The following is a 15,990-nucleotide window of genomic DNA, read 5'->3' as shown; positions in this document are numbered from 1 at the left end:
ACGGAGCCCCCCTCCTGCTCCGCAGGAGCTGCCTCTTCCGTTTATGTTGGATGTCGGAGCGAAGAAGCCCCCCAGGGGAAAATGGTCAACGCCGCCCTTCGACCCGCGCTTCCCCAACCAGAACCAGACCCGTAACTGCTACCAGAACTTCCTGGGTGAGAGCCGGTGGGCCAGGTTTGGAGGGAGCAGGTGCGTCATCCGGGGAAGCAGGAGGGGCGAGCCGCACCAGACGACCCCGGAGACCGTTGGGGCGGGAAGGGGGCGGGCCGAGGTCGGAAAGGGCAGGGCCTGCGCTGACGGGGGCGGGACCGAGCTGCGAGGGGCGGGGCGAGAGTGCCAGGGGCGGAGCCTGGCCGGGAGAGCCCGAGCCAAAGGGGCGGGGCCTGTCGGGCATGGGCGTGGCTGCCGCATGGCCCCGCCCCCGCTGCGCACCGCAGACTTCCACCGCTGCGTGAAGACCATGAAGCGCCGCGGGAAGAGCGAGCAGCCCTGCGAGTACTATTTCCGCGTGTACCGCTCGCTGTGCCCCGTCAGTTGGGTAAGCGGGCAGAGGGGCGCGCAGCGGGAGTGGGGGAGGGCTCGGGCCGAGGCTGAGCCGGCGCGCCGCCCCCTGCCTTCCTGCTGCGCAGGTGCAGCGCTGGAACCAGCAGATCAAAGAAGGCACCTTCGCGGGCAAAATCTGACTGCCCGAGCGCGGCTTCCTCCAGGGATCGGGCCCCATGGCCCCGCATCTTCTCGCCTCGCGGAGACCTGGGCTCGGTTACCCACCCCATCCAGATCTCTAAGCCGCAAATAAAGTTATGTTGTTGCTGATGTTTCTTCTTAATGCCTGGCCGGTGATGCGTGGGCGCTGGGGCTCCTCCCTGTGTCTGGGTGGCGGCTAACGCCGCTTTTTCTGATAAGCGGGGCGGGGGCAGGAGCTGCTCCATCAGGTGGCGGGAAGGCCCGAGGTAGGAAGGTAGAATCAAGCCAAAGGCCTTCTGCCCTCTCCCTCTCCGTTCCAGCAGGGAGCTGCCTCCTCTGGACAGCTGCCAGCCAGCTCCGGGGCCCCAGATGCCAACACTCTCCCATGCAGAGGGCTCCAGGGTGCTCCTGCCTCTCAATTCGCACACTTGCCTGTCACCGAGTCTTTCCCACCCTCCCCTGCCCCCGACCGTCTCCCCAGCCTCCTCCCCACCCCACCCCCATCCATCCCATCTGGGATCCTGAGGGGTCATCTTTGTACCACCCAGCACTGACCGCCTCCCTCGCCCCCACTTTCCGGGCTCTCCGTCGTGCCTGGGATCCTGCCTGGCTCCACTTCCCTCCCGGAACATCAAGGTCCCCGTCACATGAGACCACTTACTCCCTACAGGGTCCCCTGTGCCCCTCACCTCCACACCGGTCAGCACCTGCGTCCAGGGCCAGAGCAGCCTCCTCCTCTCCTCTCCCATGCAACAGGCCAGCTCCCCAGTCCCACACACGTCCTGTCTGTCTTCCCATGACACACATCACCCAGCTTCTCCCTGCGGCCCTTTCAAACTGCGAGCACCTTGAGGACACTCAAGGCCCCTCTGAATTATCCTTCACTCCTTCTCCATCCAGTGGCGACAACACTGAGCTGCATTCTGATTCCTGATGCCCCTTGAAGTGCCACCTCTCCCCAGGATGAGGAGTGACCCTTGACAGAGCCAGGGGTGGGGGAGGGGAGAGGTTCTAGCCTGGTCCTGCGGAGGACTGGCCAGGAGACCAGTCTGCCAGGCCCATTGGTTTCCTGCCTGTTGCTGCCTGAGGCTATAGCCTCCTGGCTCCACCTGCAGTGGCAGAAGCGGTCACGTGAGGCCCTGTTCAACCCGAGTTCAGAGGTGACTGTGGCTAACCATGACAACTTGCTGGGTAACCCTGGACAAGCCTCTTGACCTGTGTGAACCTCAGGTTCCCCAGCTGTAACTCGAGATAGCTCAGAGTCCCGTTGTTATCAGGAGCGGTGGGGTGGGAGGGGCTGGGTGAGCTCAGAGGACTGGCTCTGCCCACGGATGACCCATCCACCACCTGCCCTCCATGCTGCCCACACCACCCAACCCAGGGCACACTCAGACGGGCCATCTCCCGGATGATTCCACCTCTGAGAGGTGGTCTCTTGGCTTCCTGGCTCCCTGTCTCTGACCAGGACCCAAGAGGCAGGTGGGTGAGGGTGCAGGGTGTGGACTTGGCTACAGGAGGGCCCGCTGTTCATGCAACATCTCCAGTCTCGGATGATGCCTGCGCAGAGGCTGCGCTGCTGCAGGAATGAAAGCTGGCAGCAGGCAGGGCCACTCTCTGAGTCACAGAATGGGGCTAAAGACGGCCTGAGGACTCAGTGAGGTCACCCAGGTAGCCACCTGTGCATGGGGCCCCTCACCTGTGCAGCCATGCCAGCCTCCTGACCTCCCCAGAGCCCAGAGCCTGGAGCCTGCCTTTGCCCTGTTGGCCAGCCTTCCTCTTCCTTCCCCTCTGGGCCCACAATCCTGCCCACCACTGTCACTTGAGGAGTGTTATGCTTCCAGGTTTCATGCCAGTGCATTTTTTTTATTTCAGCATATTATGGGGGTACAGATGTTTGGGTTATGTATGTTGCCCTTGCCCCCCCACCCCTGCAAGTCCATCCCAGTGCATTCTTACATCCCTGGCCTCCCCTGCAGCCACCACTGCCCAAGGATGCCTGAGCCAAGGACAGGGCCAGACCCGCCTGCCTCCAGCCTGGTGGACCATCACCACCCAAAACTCCGAACACCTCTCCCATGGCTCCTCGGTCAGCTTTACCTGCTGGTGTTTACAGCAGCCACTCCCTGAGACCCCCAGTGCCAGCCTCACTGTCACCAGCAGCCTCCCAGGTCAGAGGAAGCCCAGGCGATCAACTGCTCCTGCCCCCACCCCAGCACCTGCATCCCTGCTCTCCCGACTGCTCCTCCCTCCCCTTTTTCCCCCTTTTCCTCTTCTTCCTCCTCCCCTCCCCTCACTCCATCCAGCACCCTCTTTCCCCCTCCAGTCTCTCCTCAGAACCTCCTCCTTCCTCCCAGCCTGTACACAGGCTCAGGTACTTCCCAGTCGGAACCGCAAAACCAGCTGCTGCACTTCACCCTTTGCTCCACGAATCCTGGAAGCAGCCTGACCCTCCCTCCTGCCTCCCCATCCCCCCCAGCTCCCTCTCTACCAGGGCAGTGAAGGGGTTCTTAGTACACGCAGCCTGGCCTGGCCACCTCCAGAGTAAGCTTGCTCAGGCCGATGACATGGAGGCAATGTGCTGGCTGCAGCCCGCAGCTGCTGGAGAGACATGGCGCTGTGGCTCTGCTTCTCTGCGGCTGAATGAGAAGACTCTGTGCCCAAGGGACTTGGTGGAGCCGGCAACAGGGGTGTCAGCTGTTATTTCCTTCTGTAAGGGAGGGTTGCCATGAGAGTTAAGAGACCACGGCAAGGCCGGGTGCGGTGGCTCACGCCTGCAATCCTAGCACTCTGGGAGGCAGAGGCAGGAGGATCGCTTTAGCTCAGGAGTTCAAGACCAGCTCTGAGCAAGAGCGAGACCCCATCTCTACTAAAAATAGAAAAAATTAGCAAGTCAACTAAAAATAGAAATAAAAAATTAGCCGGGCATGGAGGCTCGTGCCTGTAGTCCCAGCTACTAGGGAGGCTGAGGCAGGAGGATCGCTTGAGCCCAGGAGTTTGAGCTTGCTGTGAGCTAGGCTGACACCATGGCACTCACTCTAGCCTAGGCAACAAAAACGAGACTCCGTCTCAAAAAAAATAGAGACCATGGTGAAATCAAGATATGGGATCGGACCTGAAGCAATGAGGTTCATTGTCCTGGTCTCACACTCAGAGCGAAGCCTGAAGCCTAAGAGGACCCAGCTGACGGCCCATCAGCACCACCTCGCCCCGACCAGGCTCTGGCAGGTCCCACCCGCCTCTCCCTGTTTGCGCTGAGGTGTGGGAGGGTGTCTGATTGAGAAGTGAGGGAAGGGCCCTCAAGTCCCTGTGTGGCCTTGGGCAAGTCACTCTGCTTGGCTTGACCTCAGTTACCTCAACTGGAAAGAGGGGAGAATCCTTCCCCAGGAGACACAATCGGTCTGAAGACATTTTTATTGAGTTGGTGCAAAAGTAATTGCGGTTTCAGACGTGAATTTTAAATCATTGTAACTAGGCTCAGACACATCTTTATTAATCAAAATAGAAACCACTACAATCAACACATTTTTGTCAACGAGAAATAAGTTTGTTTATTCCCGTAGCGTAAAATCCGTACTTTGGGATTTGACGAACTCTTGGAAAGCATTTTCTGCATCCTGCTGGTTGTGGATGCGTTTTCCCTGCAAAAAGTTGTCGAGATGCTTGAAGAAGTAGTTGGTTGGCGAGAAGTCAGGTGAACATGGCAGGTGAGGCAAAACTTCGTAGCCCAATTCATTCTGCTTCTGAAGCACTGGTTGTGAGTAGTGCAGCCGGGCGTTGTCGTGGAGAAGAATCGGGCCCTTTCTGTTGACCAGTGCCGGCTGCAGGCGTTTCGGTTTTGGGTGTATCTCATCGGTTTGCTGAGCATACTTCTTAGATGGAATGGTTTCACCAGGATTCAGAAAGCTGTAGTGGATCAGACCAGCAACAGACCACCAAATAGCGACCATGACCTTTTTTTGGTGCAAGTTTGGCTTTGGGAAGTGCTTTGGAGCTTCTTCTCAGTCTAACCACTGAGCTGGTCTTTGCCGGTTGTTGCACAAAATCCACTTTTCGTTGAACATCACAATCCAATCAAGAAATGGTTCATTGTTATGTACAATAAGAGATGACACTTCAAAACGATGATTTTTTTGATTTTGGGTCAGCTCGAGGCACCGACTTATCGAGCTTTTTCACCTTTCCAATTTGCTTCAAATGCCCAATGACCGTAGAATAAATGGTCGACGTTGAGGTCTCCAGCAACTTCTGTGTAGCTGTAAGAGGATCAGCTTCGATGACTGCTCCCGATTGATTGTTGTCAACTCCCAATGGCCGGCCACTGCGCTCCTCATCTTCAAGGCTCTCGTGTTCTTTGGAAAACTTCCGTGGCAGTTCCTGGGCCAAATGTGGTGTTGATACTTTGAGTTGTCTCCGCTGCTTTACAACCCGAATAAGAAAATCACTCAAATTTGCTTTTTGTCTAACATCATTTCCATAGTCTAAAATAAATATCAAATAAACAGCAAATGATAAGTCATTAGCAAAAACACATAAAGCGAGAGATGCACATTAAAATGATGTATAACATAACCACATTTATTTACGAATGTATTCCGTATCAAACAGCAAGTTTCAACGCTACAACCGCAATAACTTTTGCACCAACCTAAGCAGTTTGAGCAGGGACAGGGCCGCTGCCTCAGCACGCCAGTCCCCAGAACCCGCTGCCCTTCACCTGCCCCAAGCCCTCTCCCGACAGCTCTCAGGGCCCAAGGCCTGTGCATCTCCCCAGCACGGCCGAGGGCCTCACCATCCTGACAGCCTAGCAAGACATATGCCAAAACAAAGAAAGTCCAAAGGCGCTCCTTGTAACAAGGTTTTAATAAAATAAAATAAAAAGTTCAAGTGCTTCCAACCCCCAACATACCCCTTTCTGGTGTGGGGGAGGGGAGGGCGCCCCCACCCCAGTAGCACCAGGGATAGCACCATGAGAAAGACGAGGTCGCACCCGGCCTCCCTGAGACCCTTCGGGGGCAGTGAGGAGGACATGCCCCCAGACACCCCCCCACCTTCCCCCACCTTAGACAGTTGCAGAGCTGAGAGCAGACCCACTCCCCTCCATGGGGGCAGATTGAGGGAGTGCCACCCCCAAGTCAGTTCTACCTCCTCCTGAGGCCTGGGCTTCTGGGGAGACGCCATGGGGTGGCCCCCACCCCCTTATGGCTTTGCTCCCTGGGGAGGAAGGGGCTGAGGGAGGGGATGGCTCCTGCAGTCTTGAGGCTGGGCAGGGGTGGGGAGGGCAACAAATGGCCAGGGCTCCCTGCGGGGTGGGGGTGGCTCAGGGGTCAGCAGTCACAAAGGGTCAGGGATCAGATCCCTGGGGGTGTCCAAACCAACCCCCACCCAGGGTCAGAGCTGTGCTGAGGTCAAGGGTCAGCTGCCTCCCAGAGGTCCAAGGGCTTTTTCTGGAGGTGGGGGGGAGCTAGGAGAGAGCCCCCTCCCTCCTGGCCAGGGCCCCCCATCCCCAGTCCAGCCCGTCACAGCCCTTCTTCATTGATATCCAGGTCAATGGAGCCGTGGCTGACCACCAGCCGCAGGCGCTTGGGCGGGGAGAAGGGGGTGAAGGCGAGGGCCTGCTTGGGGACCAGGATGGGGCCTGGGGTCCCAGCAGGGGCAGGGGTGGCTGGTGGGGCCGGGGCCAGGCGGCTGAGGTCCACACGCACCACGTAAGGCAGCCCATAGCGCCGGGCCCAGTGCCAGTCCTGCTGGGGAGCCCAGCGGGCACGGGGAGGCTGGCCCAGGGCCACCAAGGCCTCTGCTTGCAGGCGGCAGTGGGGGCCACAGCCTCCCCAACGGTGCAGGGAGATGCGGGCAGCATGGGGGATGGGGGGTGCTGAGACCCGCCGGGGCCGGGGGCGTCGGCGTTTCCGGGGGTGCGCTCGGGGCTGGGGCTGAGGCAGCCACTGGAGCCACAGGGGCAGGCTGTCCAGGCGGGCGCCGCAAGGTGGCAGGTGCAGGGGCTGGCAGGCAGCTGTGGGGGCGGGGAGAAGAGGAGACAAAGTAGAGGCCACATCAGCAGGGCCTGGCAGGCCCTCCTGTGGACACGGAGACAGTTCTGTGCTGTGCTCCTCAGGGGAGGAAGAGGCAATGAGATATGCTGGACAGCAAAGCCCCGTCAGGGAACTGAGAGTGGTTGGGAAGGGTCGAGGCTGGGCAGAGAGCTCAGGAGAAAGGGGACAGAAGACCAGATAGGGAGGGAAGGGAAGGGGCTAGGGGACAGGCTGCCAGCATGGCAGGGAGGGGTGCTCACTGCAAAACAGGTCCCGGCGCAGAGGGGATGGGTGAACACAGGCCCACGGGCCCAGCAGGCCCTGCCGGCCACTGCTATCCAGGACTTGCTGCAGCCGCCGCTTGGTCTCCCGTAGCTGGTACTTGTCCTGGGGCCGTGGTGGCAGCGTAGGATCCCTGGGCCGCAGTCGGAAAGCTCCCTCGCCTCTCCTGCCGGGCCAGGAGCAAGGGAGAGGCTGGGGGTGGATGCGCTCAGGGAGGGGCCCCGAAGAGGATGCATTTTCAGGCTCAGGGACCCCAGGACCCTGGGGCAGCTGGCCTGTCCCGCACCCTGTCCCCACCTCTCACAGGTGTAGCATTCACAGTGCTCGTTCTTTTCGCCGAAGAAGCCCTCGCCATAGAAGCACGTCACCTCGTCCCCTGGCTCGATGTCCCGGAGCACTTTCACACAGGCTGCGTTCCCATCTGCGGGCACAAACTGGGGCCATGCCAGCTTAGCACCTCAGCCAAGGCATAGGGAAGGGGCTACCCGCTCTCCCCCCTGGCTGGGCACCCTGGCCCCGAGGGTCCTCTCCTGGGTCAGGGCAACAGCTGAGCCCCCAAGCAGCACCATTTGGAGTGGCTGCCCTGCCGAGGGCCTGTCCTCCGCCTGCAGGGCCTGGACGATCTGCCCCTTGGCTGGTTTCCACCCCTCCCTGCAGGACGATGATCTAACCTAACCTCCTGGCAGCGTGCAGTGCCAGCAGCAGTGACCACTCCCTCCTGTGCTCTTTCTCCGGCTTCTACAGCCACGTGCCAAGCTCCACCTCCTCCAACACACCCGGAGCCCAGCCCCTCCCGAGCTGCCCACTCTCTGCCAGCCTGTGCCTCGGCAGCCGAGGTTGAGCTCTGCCTGCTCGGGCTGCCTCCCCTCCTGGGGCCTGCCTCCACCCCACGCTCCAGCCCCGCCTTTCGGATCGCTTGCCTGGTGGCTGCCCCACAAGCCTATCACTCTCCTCATCTTCTCCTCATGCCTGCACCTGCCTCCCTGCTCTCCATCCAGGAGGGGGCATGACCACCGTCCATCTGTCTGTCTCTCCATCCATCTACTCGAGCCTAACGCTCACCCGAGAGTGGCCCTCACAGTGTACCTGCCTGATGGCCCCCAGACCAACTGGCAGGCACCTCCTGAGCACGTCACCTCCTGTATCCTGTCCTCCTCTGGTCCCCAGGACCCTACCCGGAGTCAGCCTCTCATCAGCTCTCCAGTTCCTGTCCGGCCTCCAGCACACTGCCTGCCGGAGTCATCTAAAACACTAAGCCTCCCACCGCGCACCCCGGCGGCAGTTCCCATGGCTTCCTGGCCTGCCCCACGAGGCCCTGGCACCCACCCGGAGCCATCTTGGGCACCCCAGCCCTCTGGCACGCCATGTCCTGCCTGGGATGCGCTCCTGCACCCTGATTTCCTCTGACACCCTGCAAGCCACCACTTCTGTGCAGCCCAACAGTTCTGGCTCACTGGAGTGTGGCCGCCCTCTCCTGTGCCCGAGACGGCTGCCTCCCAGAGCCTCAGGAATGTTGCCTTTTGCTTTCTGTTCCATCCGGCGTCTGTGTGTGGGGCCAGACAAGGGTACACATTATTTGTCCCAAAATCAGTCTGCAGTCTCAGGTGGCGCCACCTGCCCCTCACCACTATCCTACGAGGTGAGGATTCTCCCCAAACCTGTCTGAGGTGAGAAACCCAAGGCCAGGGCAGCACAACCAGGACTCGAACCCAGTTCTGACTCCGGAGCCAAGCCCTGCACCCTCCTAGTCACACCCACTGAGGGCCGGATGAGGTCTGCACCCCCCGGGTGCACACTCCAGGCCTTCCTGGGGCGGGCTCCCCTCCACCCCTCTGCTCCGCTGCACAGGAGCCCCATGGAGCCTCCTCGGCCAGCTGCTCCCCCGCTCTGCCCTCTGCCTGGAGAGTGTCCTAATCCCGGCTCTTGGGGCTCTCTGGGCTCAACCCAGGTGGCATGAACCAGCCCTTCCCCAGCTCTGCCGTGGCTGTTTGTGCCGTCTCCCCGTGAGGCCGGGGCCTCTGGGGCCCAGGGACCTAGCTGCCACTTTCTGTCTCCTCATCACTACACTCCCTGCTCATATTGGCACATCTCCCAGCTGGGTTTCAGAAAAGAAAGATCACCACCAGCAGCTGGCAACCTGGGTCTCAGTGTGACTGTGCAAACGGCCAGGCGACACTGGCCAAGCTAAAGCCTCTTCCTCCTTTCCTGATGGCCTCAGGAACACCACCCACTCTGCCCGTTCCAAGGGGCTGCCAGGGGTGGGAAACTGCTTTGATAAGTGGGAAGCCATGGAGACGCGTGACAGCTTCCGGCTCTTTATTGACCAAAAATCCCTTAGCCGGGCCCAGGCATTCTTACTTCCCACGTGCCCACTCCTCTAGGTGTCCCGGGGTCTCACCTTGCAGTTGGGTTTGCAGTCTGCAGCCAGTCGGGGGCAGGGTAGGGGAGAAAAGAGGAGGATGATCTGAGTGGTCAGAGCCCCCTCCAGCCTTGCCCTCTGGCCCCGCCCCTGCCCCTGTGGCCCCACCCCCTCCTCCAGCCCCGCCCCTCCGACGGCCTGGCCCTCACCGTGGTTGATGAAGGCTGCAGGGCCGAGCCACAGCTGGGCACTCCGCTTGCGGGTTGAGTACATGATGCTGAAGTCGTTCTCTCCGGCCCTCAGCAGCCCCTCATCCGCCTCCCGCAGCTCGGCGATGCAGCCCACCAGCAGCTCCAGCTTCTCGTTCTTCTTCCTGCCAAGAGGCCAGGGCATGCGGGGCTATGAGCACCACTCCCCATAGGCATTCGGGCCCCCTGGCACAGGAGCACCCGGGGAGCAGGCCTCCTGTGAGCGGGACCAGGGGCGGTGCCGGCCATTGGCGTCCGCCTCCCAGATTCTCTCTTACCGCCGCCCAGGATCCTTCTGCTGAAAGCCTCCAGGACAGCACACGTAGCCCGGCTAGCCCGGGCCTCCCATTCTCTCCCCTGCTCTCGTTCATTGCCTCCTGCCAGGGCTCCCCCCACACGCCTTGCTACACCCCCCAGTTTGTCCCTGTGAGCTCTCTGGGCACCACTCCCTGGCCAGCTCCGCTGCCCATAACAGCTGTGATCAGTAACCGCATGTTCACTTGGTTGCCACTGGCCTTCCCCCATGGCTGCGCCCACAGGGGCAGAGGTAGGCATGGGTCTCCCTCACTGTACCCAGTGGTGCTTGGCACATGGTGGGGGCTCAGGTCAGGATGTATTACAGATAGGACGGCAGTCCTGAGCAGAGCCTAGTTCTTTCCTGGCAGCCCCAGGAACCCTGGGGGTTGCATCTGGGGTCTCATCCTCCAGTGACACTACGGTGGGCAGCAAGGGCCTTCCTGCAGTGCCTGGACCAGGCACTGGTCTCTCTTCCTGGGTCAGCCAGCCCATGGACATGAGGATCTCTCTCCCATCCCCTCTGGGTCCTCTCTCCTCCAATAGGACAGGGTCTCCTTCCCAGCAGCCCCGGAGGGAGTCCTGCTCTCTTACCACGTACGGGTGGACACAATCTTGGCCCCATTGGTCTCCATGGAATAGCGGGTGCAGGGCAGGATGGTAAAGCCACTTTCTGGCAGGAAGACACGGAGGTAGCGATAGACCTGGTGACAGTCAGGGGTGAGCGGTGAGGAGATGGAACAGGGACGTCTTTGGCCCCCTCTCTCCGGGGCTCTAGGCCTGCTGTGCCACTGACTCACTGTGTGCTCTCGGGGCCTCACGTCCCCTCTTAGGGCCTCAGTTTCCTCATCTGTCAAATGAAGAGGTTGGACTCCATCTCAGAGGGCCCCCCCAACTCTCCTCTCCTAGGATTCTCTGAGCCTTGCCTCAGATGGTCCCAAGGGCTAGGAAGTCAGGGGGCCCCAGGGGATGCACTGAGGGGCGCTAGGGTGTCTGCCAGACGGGGCCAGGCAGAGGTGAACAGGGAAGACACGCGGCAACGGTGGGGGAAGGGAGGGCTCCCTCACGTGGGTCTTGAGGGCAGCCTCCTGCCGCGGGCCCCGGCTCTGGAAGTAGTGGGCCATCCAGCCTCCCAGTGTCAGGGCCCGGTACGCAGCCTCCAGGTCCCGCTGCCTCAGGAAAGCTTCCAGTGCTGAGCGCAGGTGGTGCTGTCGCCGCAGGGGGGGCACGGGGCTGGGGGAGAGGGCATGCCTGGGTCCCAGGGCCTTCCCGGGCCCCGTCCCCAACCCCCGCTTGGAGCTGAGGGGAAGGCCGGGCTGAGGGGGGTGGCAGTGCAAGGAGAGGGATCCCTAACCCCCTGGGGGCCCACCCTCGCACCCAGGCCCCCTCACCTGATGTTCATTTTATGGGTACGGAAGCCGAGGTAGGGGTCCAGGACAAGGCTGGTGGCCAGGTCGTCGTTCTCGCACAGTTCTCGGGCTGTCACTCTGTCAGGCCCCATGGTGCCCTGCAGACCATGCTGCCTCTGGCAGAGAGCAGGGGGCTCGTGAGGACAAAGCAGGGGCAGGGCCAGGGAGCCAGGCCTTGTGCTTGCCCCTGTGCCACCTAGGAGATGTGTGTGCCTCTGGCGAGCCCTGCAGTCTCATCTATAAAACGGGGAGAAAAGCAATACCGACTTCACAGGGTGTTCAGCGGAGATGAAATGCAACAAGTACTTCTGATAGTGGGGAACCCCACAAGAAATGACAGCCATCACCATTAGTATCTCCCTCCCCACACGCTCTGCAGCGCAGACACAGATCCCCCAAACACACACGACCCCTACGTGCACACGCGTGCACACGCATGCACGGGCAGCCAGCCACTCCCACACACATGCTTACTGACCACCTGGCACACAAGACACCCCCACCAGTGTGCACACGCAGATTCTCACACACACGCGCCCCGATGTGCGCACGTACAGAGACAAGTCCCTGTGGCCCAGGGAAGGCTGACTAATTGGCAGTCTGGGGTAACCCTAAAGGCTTAGCACTGTGGGGAGCAACTCCACCTCTAGGAAAAGCCAAAGCTTCCTGCCTGCCCTCCCGCCCCAGCAGGCCTCAGGAGTGGTCAGGAGGCTCTGGGTGAAGCCCCAGGCAGCCTGGAGGGGCTGAGGGGAGGGAGAATGGAGGAGGAGGAGGGGTCCTGGCACCTGCTCCCTCTCCAAGGATTCCCGCTGGGGGGGGGCTCATAGGACAAAAGCAGGAGTAAGGGGAGAGAAAAAGAACAGTATTCAGAGGAAGAACAGGTAAAAAAATTGTTTAGAAATTTTAAAGCGAGGAGCAAGAAGAGAGAAAACAAAGAGATTAAGAAAAAATAAACAAACCCCTACCACTGACAGAGGGCCTGCCGTGTACCCACACCATGGCGCTTCAGGCCCATCTGCACCCTGGGAGAGGAGTAGATGGGGACCGGCAGGGAGCAGGGAGCTGCAGAGACATCAGGAAAAGCTAGAGCGGTTGGGAGAGGGGTCTGGAAAGCTGGAGGTAAATAACGTGGGGGCGCTAGGGAGGGAGCGGAAGCTGGAGAGGGGCCTGTGAGTAAAGACAAAAACACATAGAGATGGGCACAGAAGGCGACTGTGGAAGGACATCGGCTACAGACCAGGGACTGGGGTGCTCCGAGGGTTTTGCAGAAAAGCTGGGTTGGGGGGGTGCCAGGGAGGACAGTGAGAGCTGGGGGAAAGCCTGCGGATCCAGGGAAGAGCCTAGAAAAGTCGGAGGGGAGACCTGGGGTCCAGGGACAGCAACGAAGGGCCTGGGCGTCCAGCGAGGGTCCTAGGGAACCAGACCGGACCTGGGGAGGGAGGTCCTGGGAGCTCCTGTGAGGAGAGAACCTAGGGAAGGGCCTGGGGGTCCAAGGAGGGGCCAGGGAAGGCAGAGAAACGCCTGGAGAAGGCCTGAGGGGCTAGGAAAGTGAGAGAGAGGTCAGGGAAAGGCAGGAAGAGGCCTGGGGGTACAGAGAGAGTCCTGGAGGGTACAGAGTGAGGCCTGGGGGTGCAGGGAGGGACTAGGGGGTGCAGGGAGAAGCCCAGGGATACAGAGAGGCCTGGCAGTGCAGGGAGAAGCCTGGCTGGGGCTGCAGTGAGGACTGAGGGGTGCAAGGAGAGGCCTGGGGTTTCACGGAGAAGCCTAGGGGCACAGAGGGAGGCCTGTTGGGGGTTGCATGGAGAGGCGTGGGGGTGAGAGAGGAGTCAGGGAGGATCTGGGGGTGCAAGGAGAAGCCTGGGGGGTGAGAGAGGCCCTAGGGGTGCAGGGAGTGACTTGGGGGGGCGGTGACAGAGGGGTCAGGGAGAGGCCCTGGTGCAAGGAGAGGCCTGGGTGAGGAACCACAGGGAAGGGGCTGCAGTGCAGACGAGCCCGAGGTCAGCCGAGGGACCGGGAGATGTGGGCGCCAGGACACGAGGAGGGGCCGGGCGGGTTGGGGGCAGTCGGGGCGGGGGGGCGACTGGGAGCCAAGGCGGCGCGGGGCAGGGGTCGTGAGGGGGCTCAGAGGTCGGGCCCCGCGCCGCCCCTCACCCGCTTCTCCTCCTCCTCAGGCGCCCGCGCCGCCGCCGCCACCACCTCCCACTGCCTCCTTCAGCTCTCGTCAGACACAGTCGCCGCGCCTCCAGTCTGCCCGACGGGCCCGCCCCACCACGGCCATTGTAGGTCCCTATTGGCCAAAGATGCCGCCACTCCTTCGTTGCTATGGAGTTCACGTCGCTCCCATTGGCCGAACCCCACGCTTTCCCTCCCCTCCTGGCCCCAGTCTGTGCCCCGACAAAACCCCGCCACGCCCTCTCTGCCGTCAAGCTCCGCCAACTGCTGCCAGTGGCTCACACCGCTGTCCTTCAGCTGCTGCCATGGAGACCTGTCCTGCCTCCTCCTCTGCTACGGCCCGAAGTCGACGCCCTCATTGGCCGAGAGCACCGTCGCTCCGGGCGAAACTCGGGTTGGGTCGGGTTATTCAGGTCCGAGAGGAAAGAGGGCGGGCTCCGTCAGCTTCAGAACTCCTATATTATTGGCTGGCCTTGGGACGGCCCGTACTTCCATTGGCTAAGGCCTCCGCCCGTCACTTTGCACTTCGCGTCCTTCGCGTTCTCTCTGTTGAAACGTTCCGCCGCAGGAGGGAAGAAGCCGGGGTGGCCCGGCGGGAGGAGGTGAATGCGTGCGCACCTCCATGGCCCCCGCCCCGGGAGGCCTGTGGTTGCCAAGGCGACAAAACTTTATTGACAGCCCTGCCTGGCTACAAAGAGCTCTTCAGTCTTTCTCCCAGACCACCCTCCCTTCCTCCCCCAGTTAGCCCGTTTTGTTTTGGAAGTACCCGCAAGAACTCTTGGGCTTCCCCGCGATATGCTGGAAAGAGGGGAGACTGAGAATTGGGGGCTTTGGAGTCAAGCTGTAACTCATGGGGCGCTCCCCTGGGGCATCCTCCCTCTAATTGGGATCCCCCCTGCTTCAATCCTAGAGGCAAACATAATTAGCAATTCATCATAATTATGCCCAGAATAATAAGCTCCATGGTCAGAACAGGAGGTCTTTGTTTGCTAGTTTGTATCACTACAGTCACGCATTGCTTGATACGATCTGAGAAGTGCGTCCTTAGGCGATTTCGTCATTGTGCAGACATCATAGAGTGCACTTACACAAACCCAGGTGGTACAGCCAACTACACACCTAGGCTACATGCTGTGGCCCATTGCTCCTAGGCTGCAAACCTGCACGGCATATTACTGTACTGAATATTGTGGGCAGCTGTAAGACAATGGTATAGAAAAGGTATAGTAAAAATACGTTATTATAATCTTATGGGACTATGGCACCACGGTCGTCGTACGGTCATTATTGACTGAAACGTCGTTTTGTAGCACATGACTATATAGCTATATATCTTGTGTGCTTAGAACAATGCATGGCACAGAGTAGGCGCTTCGTTAATATGTATTGAATCAATGTGTGAATGACCAACCAATGAGGATGAGGCCGATGGTTTCTGCATTGCTCTGTGACTTTGGGGAACTGGCTTGCCATCTTTGGGCTTCAGGTTCCATCTACAAAACAAAGACCACACACTGGTTTGGCTTCCAGCTTCCCATTGTTCATGCAATTCCTTCTCCGACCAGGACTACCCCCCTAGCCCCTGTGTCACCTCCCTAATTTCTCCTGAGCTTTGAAATAACCACCGCCCCCAGCCCAGGCATCACTCCAGCCAAAGGGAACACACCTTTCTAGGGACCATCAATTTGGCCAGGTGCTTTCCTGCAGAGGGGAATCAGGCCTGGGGACTTGCCCTGCAGCAGCCCTCAGTCTAGTGAGGAGACAGGGACAAAGAGGTGGCCGCTCCAGGGCAGGGTGAGCCCTGCTGTAACTCGCTGGTCAGCAGCTGGACAGAAACAAATGACCGGCTCCAGAGGAGAGAAGAGGAGACAACAAGCATAAAGGACTCCATAAAAAGCTCAGCTGTCAGGAAAAGTCCTATTAGTATGTATGCATCTTAAAAGTACAGTCCCTCTATTAATGGGTGGGTGTGTACACCCTAGAGAAACTATCCCACAAGGAACAAAAAGATAAGCACAAGAATGTTCACCATGGTAATGCTTCTAACAGGGAGAAACTGGAAATGGCCTCAGTGTTCATCACATGAAGAATGGACAACCAGATCATGATATATTCACACAGGGTAAGATCATAGGTCAGTGAAAGTAGATGAAACAGCACTCCATGTGTCACCCTGGCCAACCTAGAGCACAGTGTTGCGCACTATAGAAATCTACAATACCATTTACATGAAGGTTTAAAACACAAAAAACTTTTTGCCCATGGATATGTGTTGCAAAAAGATACAAACATGAGAGGGCTTAACAAACACAGAATGGGGGTGGGGCAGGGGTGATCCCTGAAGGCCAGGAGGATAGAATGTAATCAGGAAAGCTACGAAGGACATTGTTATTTGTAATGTTTGCTTTTTTTAAAGCCCTGACGTGGAAACGACAAATTCATTATGGGCTGGGCATGGTGGCTCGCACCTGTAATCCTAGCACTCTGGGAGGCTGAGGCAGGAGGATGGCTTG

General features: G+C 59.7%; 2 protein-coding genes across 2 annotated transcripts; one reads left to right on the top strand and one right to left on the bottom strand.

The window, feature by feature from the left end:
• The first annotated feature begins 31 nt into the window (after positions 1-31).
• LOC105809322 (cytochrome c oxidase subunit 6B2) lies at positions 32-696 on the top strand. Its single transcript, XM_012643084.1, has 3 exons — positions 32-155; positions 438-538; positions 630-696. Exons 1-3 carry the CDS (start codon positions 44-46, stop codon positions 681-683), a joined length of 267 nt encoding a protein of 88 aa, XP_012498538.1. The 5' UTR covers positions 32-43; the 3' UTR covers positions 684-696.
• Positions 697-5,524: 4,828 nt separating this feature from the next.
• On the bottom strand, positions 5,525-13,556 carry SUV420H2 (suppressor of variegation 4-20 homolog 2 (Drosophila)). The gene is made up of 9 exons (XM_012643062.1): positions 13,457-13,556; positions 11,288-11,542; positions 10,964-11,129; positions 10,491-10,600; positions 9,564-9,727; positions 9,394-9,413; positions 7,293-7,429; positions 6,974-7,161; positions 5,525-6,694 (listed from the first exon to the last, which is right to left on the bottom strand). Exons 2-9 carry the CDS (start codon positions 11,395-11,397, stop codon positions 6,201-6,203), a joined length of 1,389 nt encoding a protein of 462 aa, XP_012498516.1. The 5' UTR covers positions 11,398-11,542; positions 13,457-13,556; the 3' UTR covers positions 5,525-6,200.
• Positions 13,557-15,990: the final 2,434 nt, after the last annotated feature.

The sequence above is a fragment of the Propithecus coquereli genome, unplaced genomic scaffold (assembly GCF_000956105.1).
Source record: "Propithecus coquereli isolate 6110/MARCELLA unplaced genomic scaffold, Pcoq_1.0 Scaffold193, whole genome shotgun sequence".
Lineage (NCBI taxonomy): Eukaryota > Metazoa > Chordata > Mammalia > Primates > Indriidae > Propithecus > Propithecus coquereli.
This window is presented reverse-complemented; position numbering and strand designations above follow the sequence as displayed.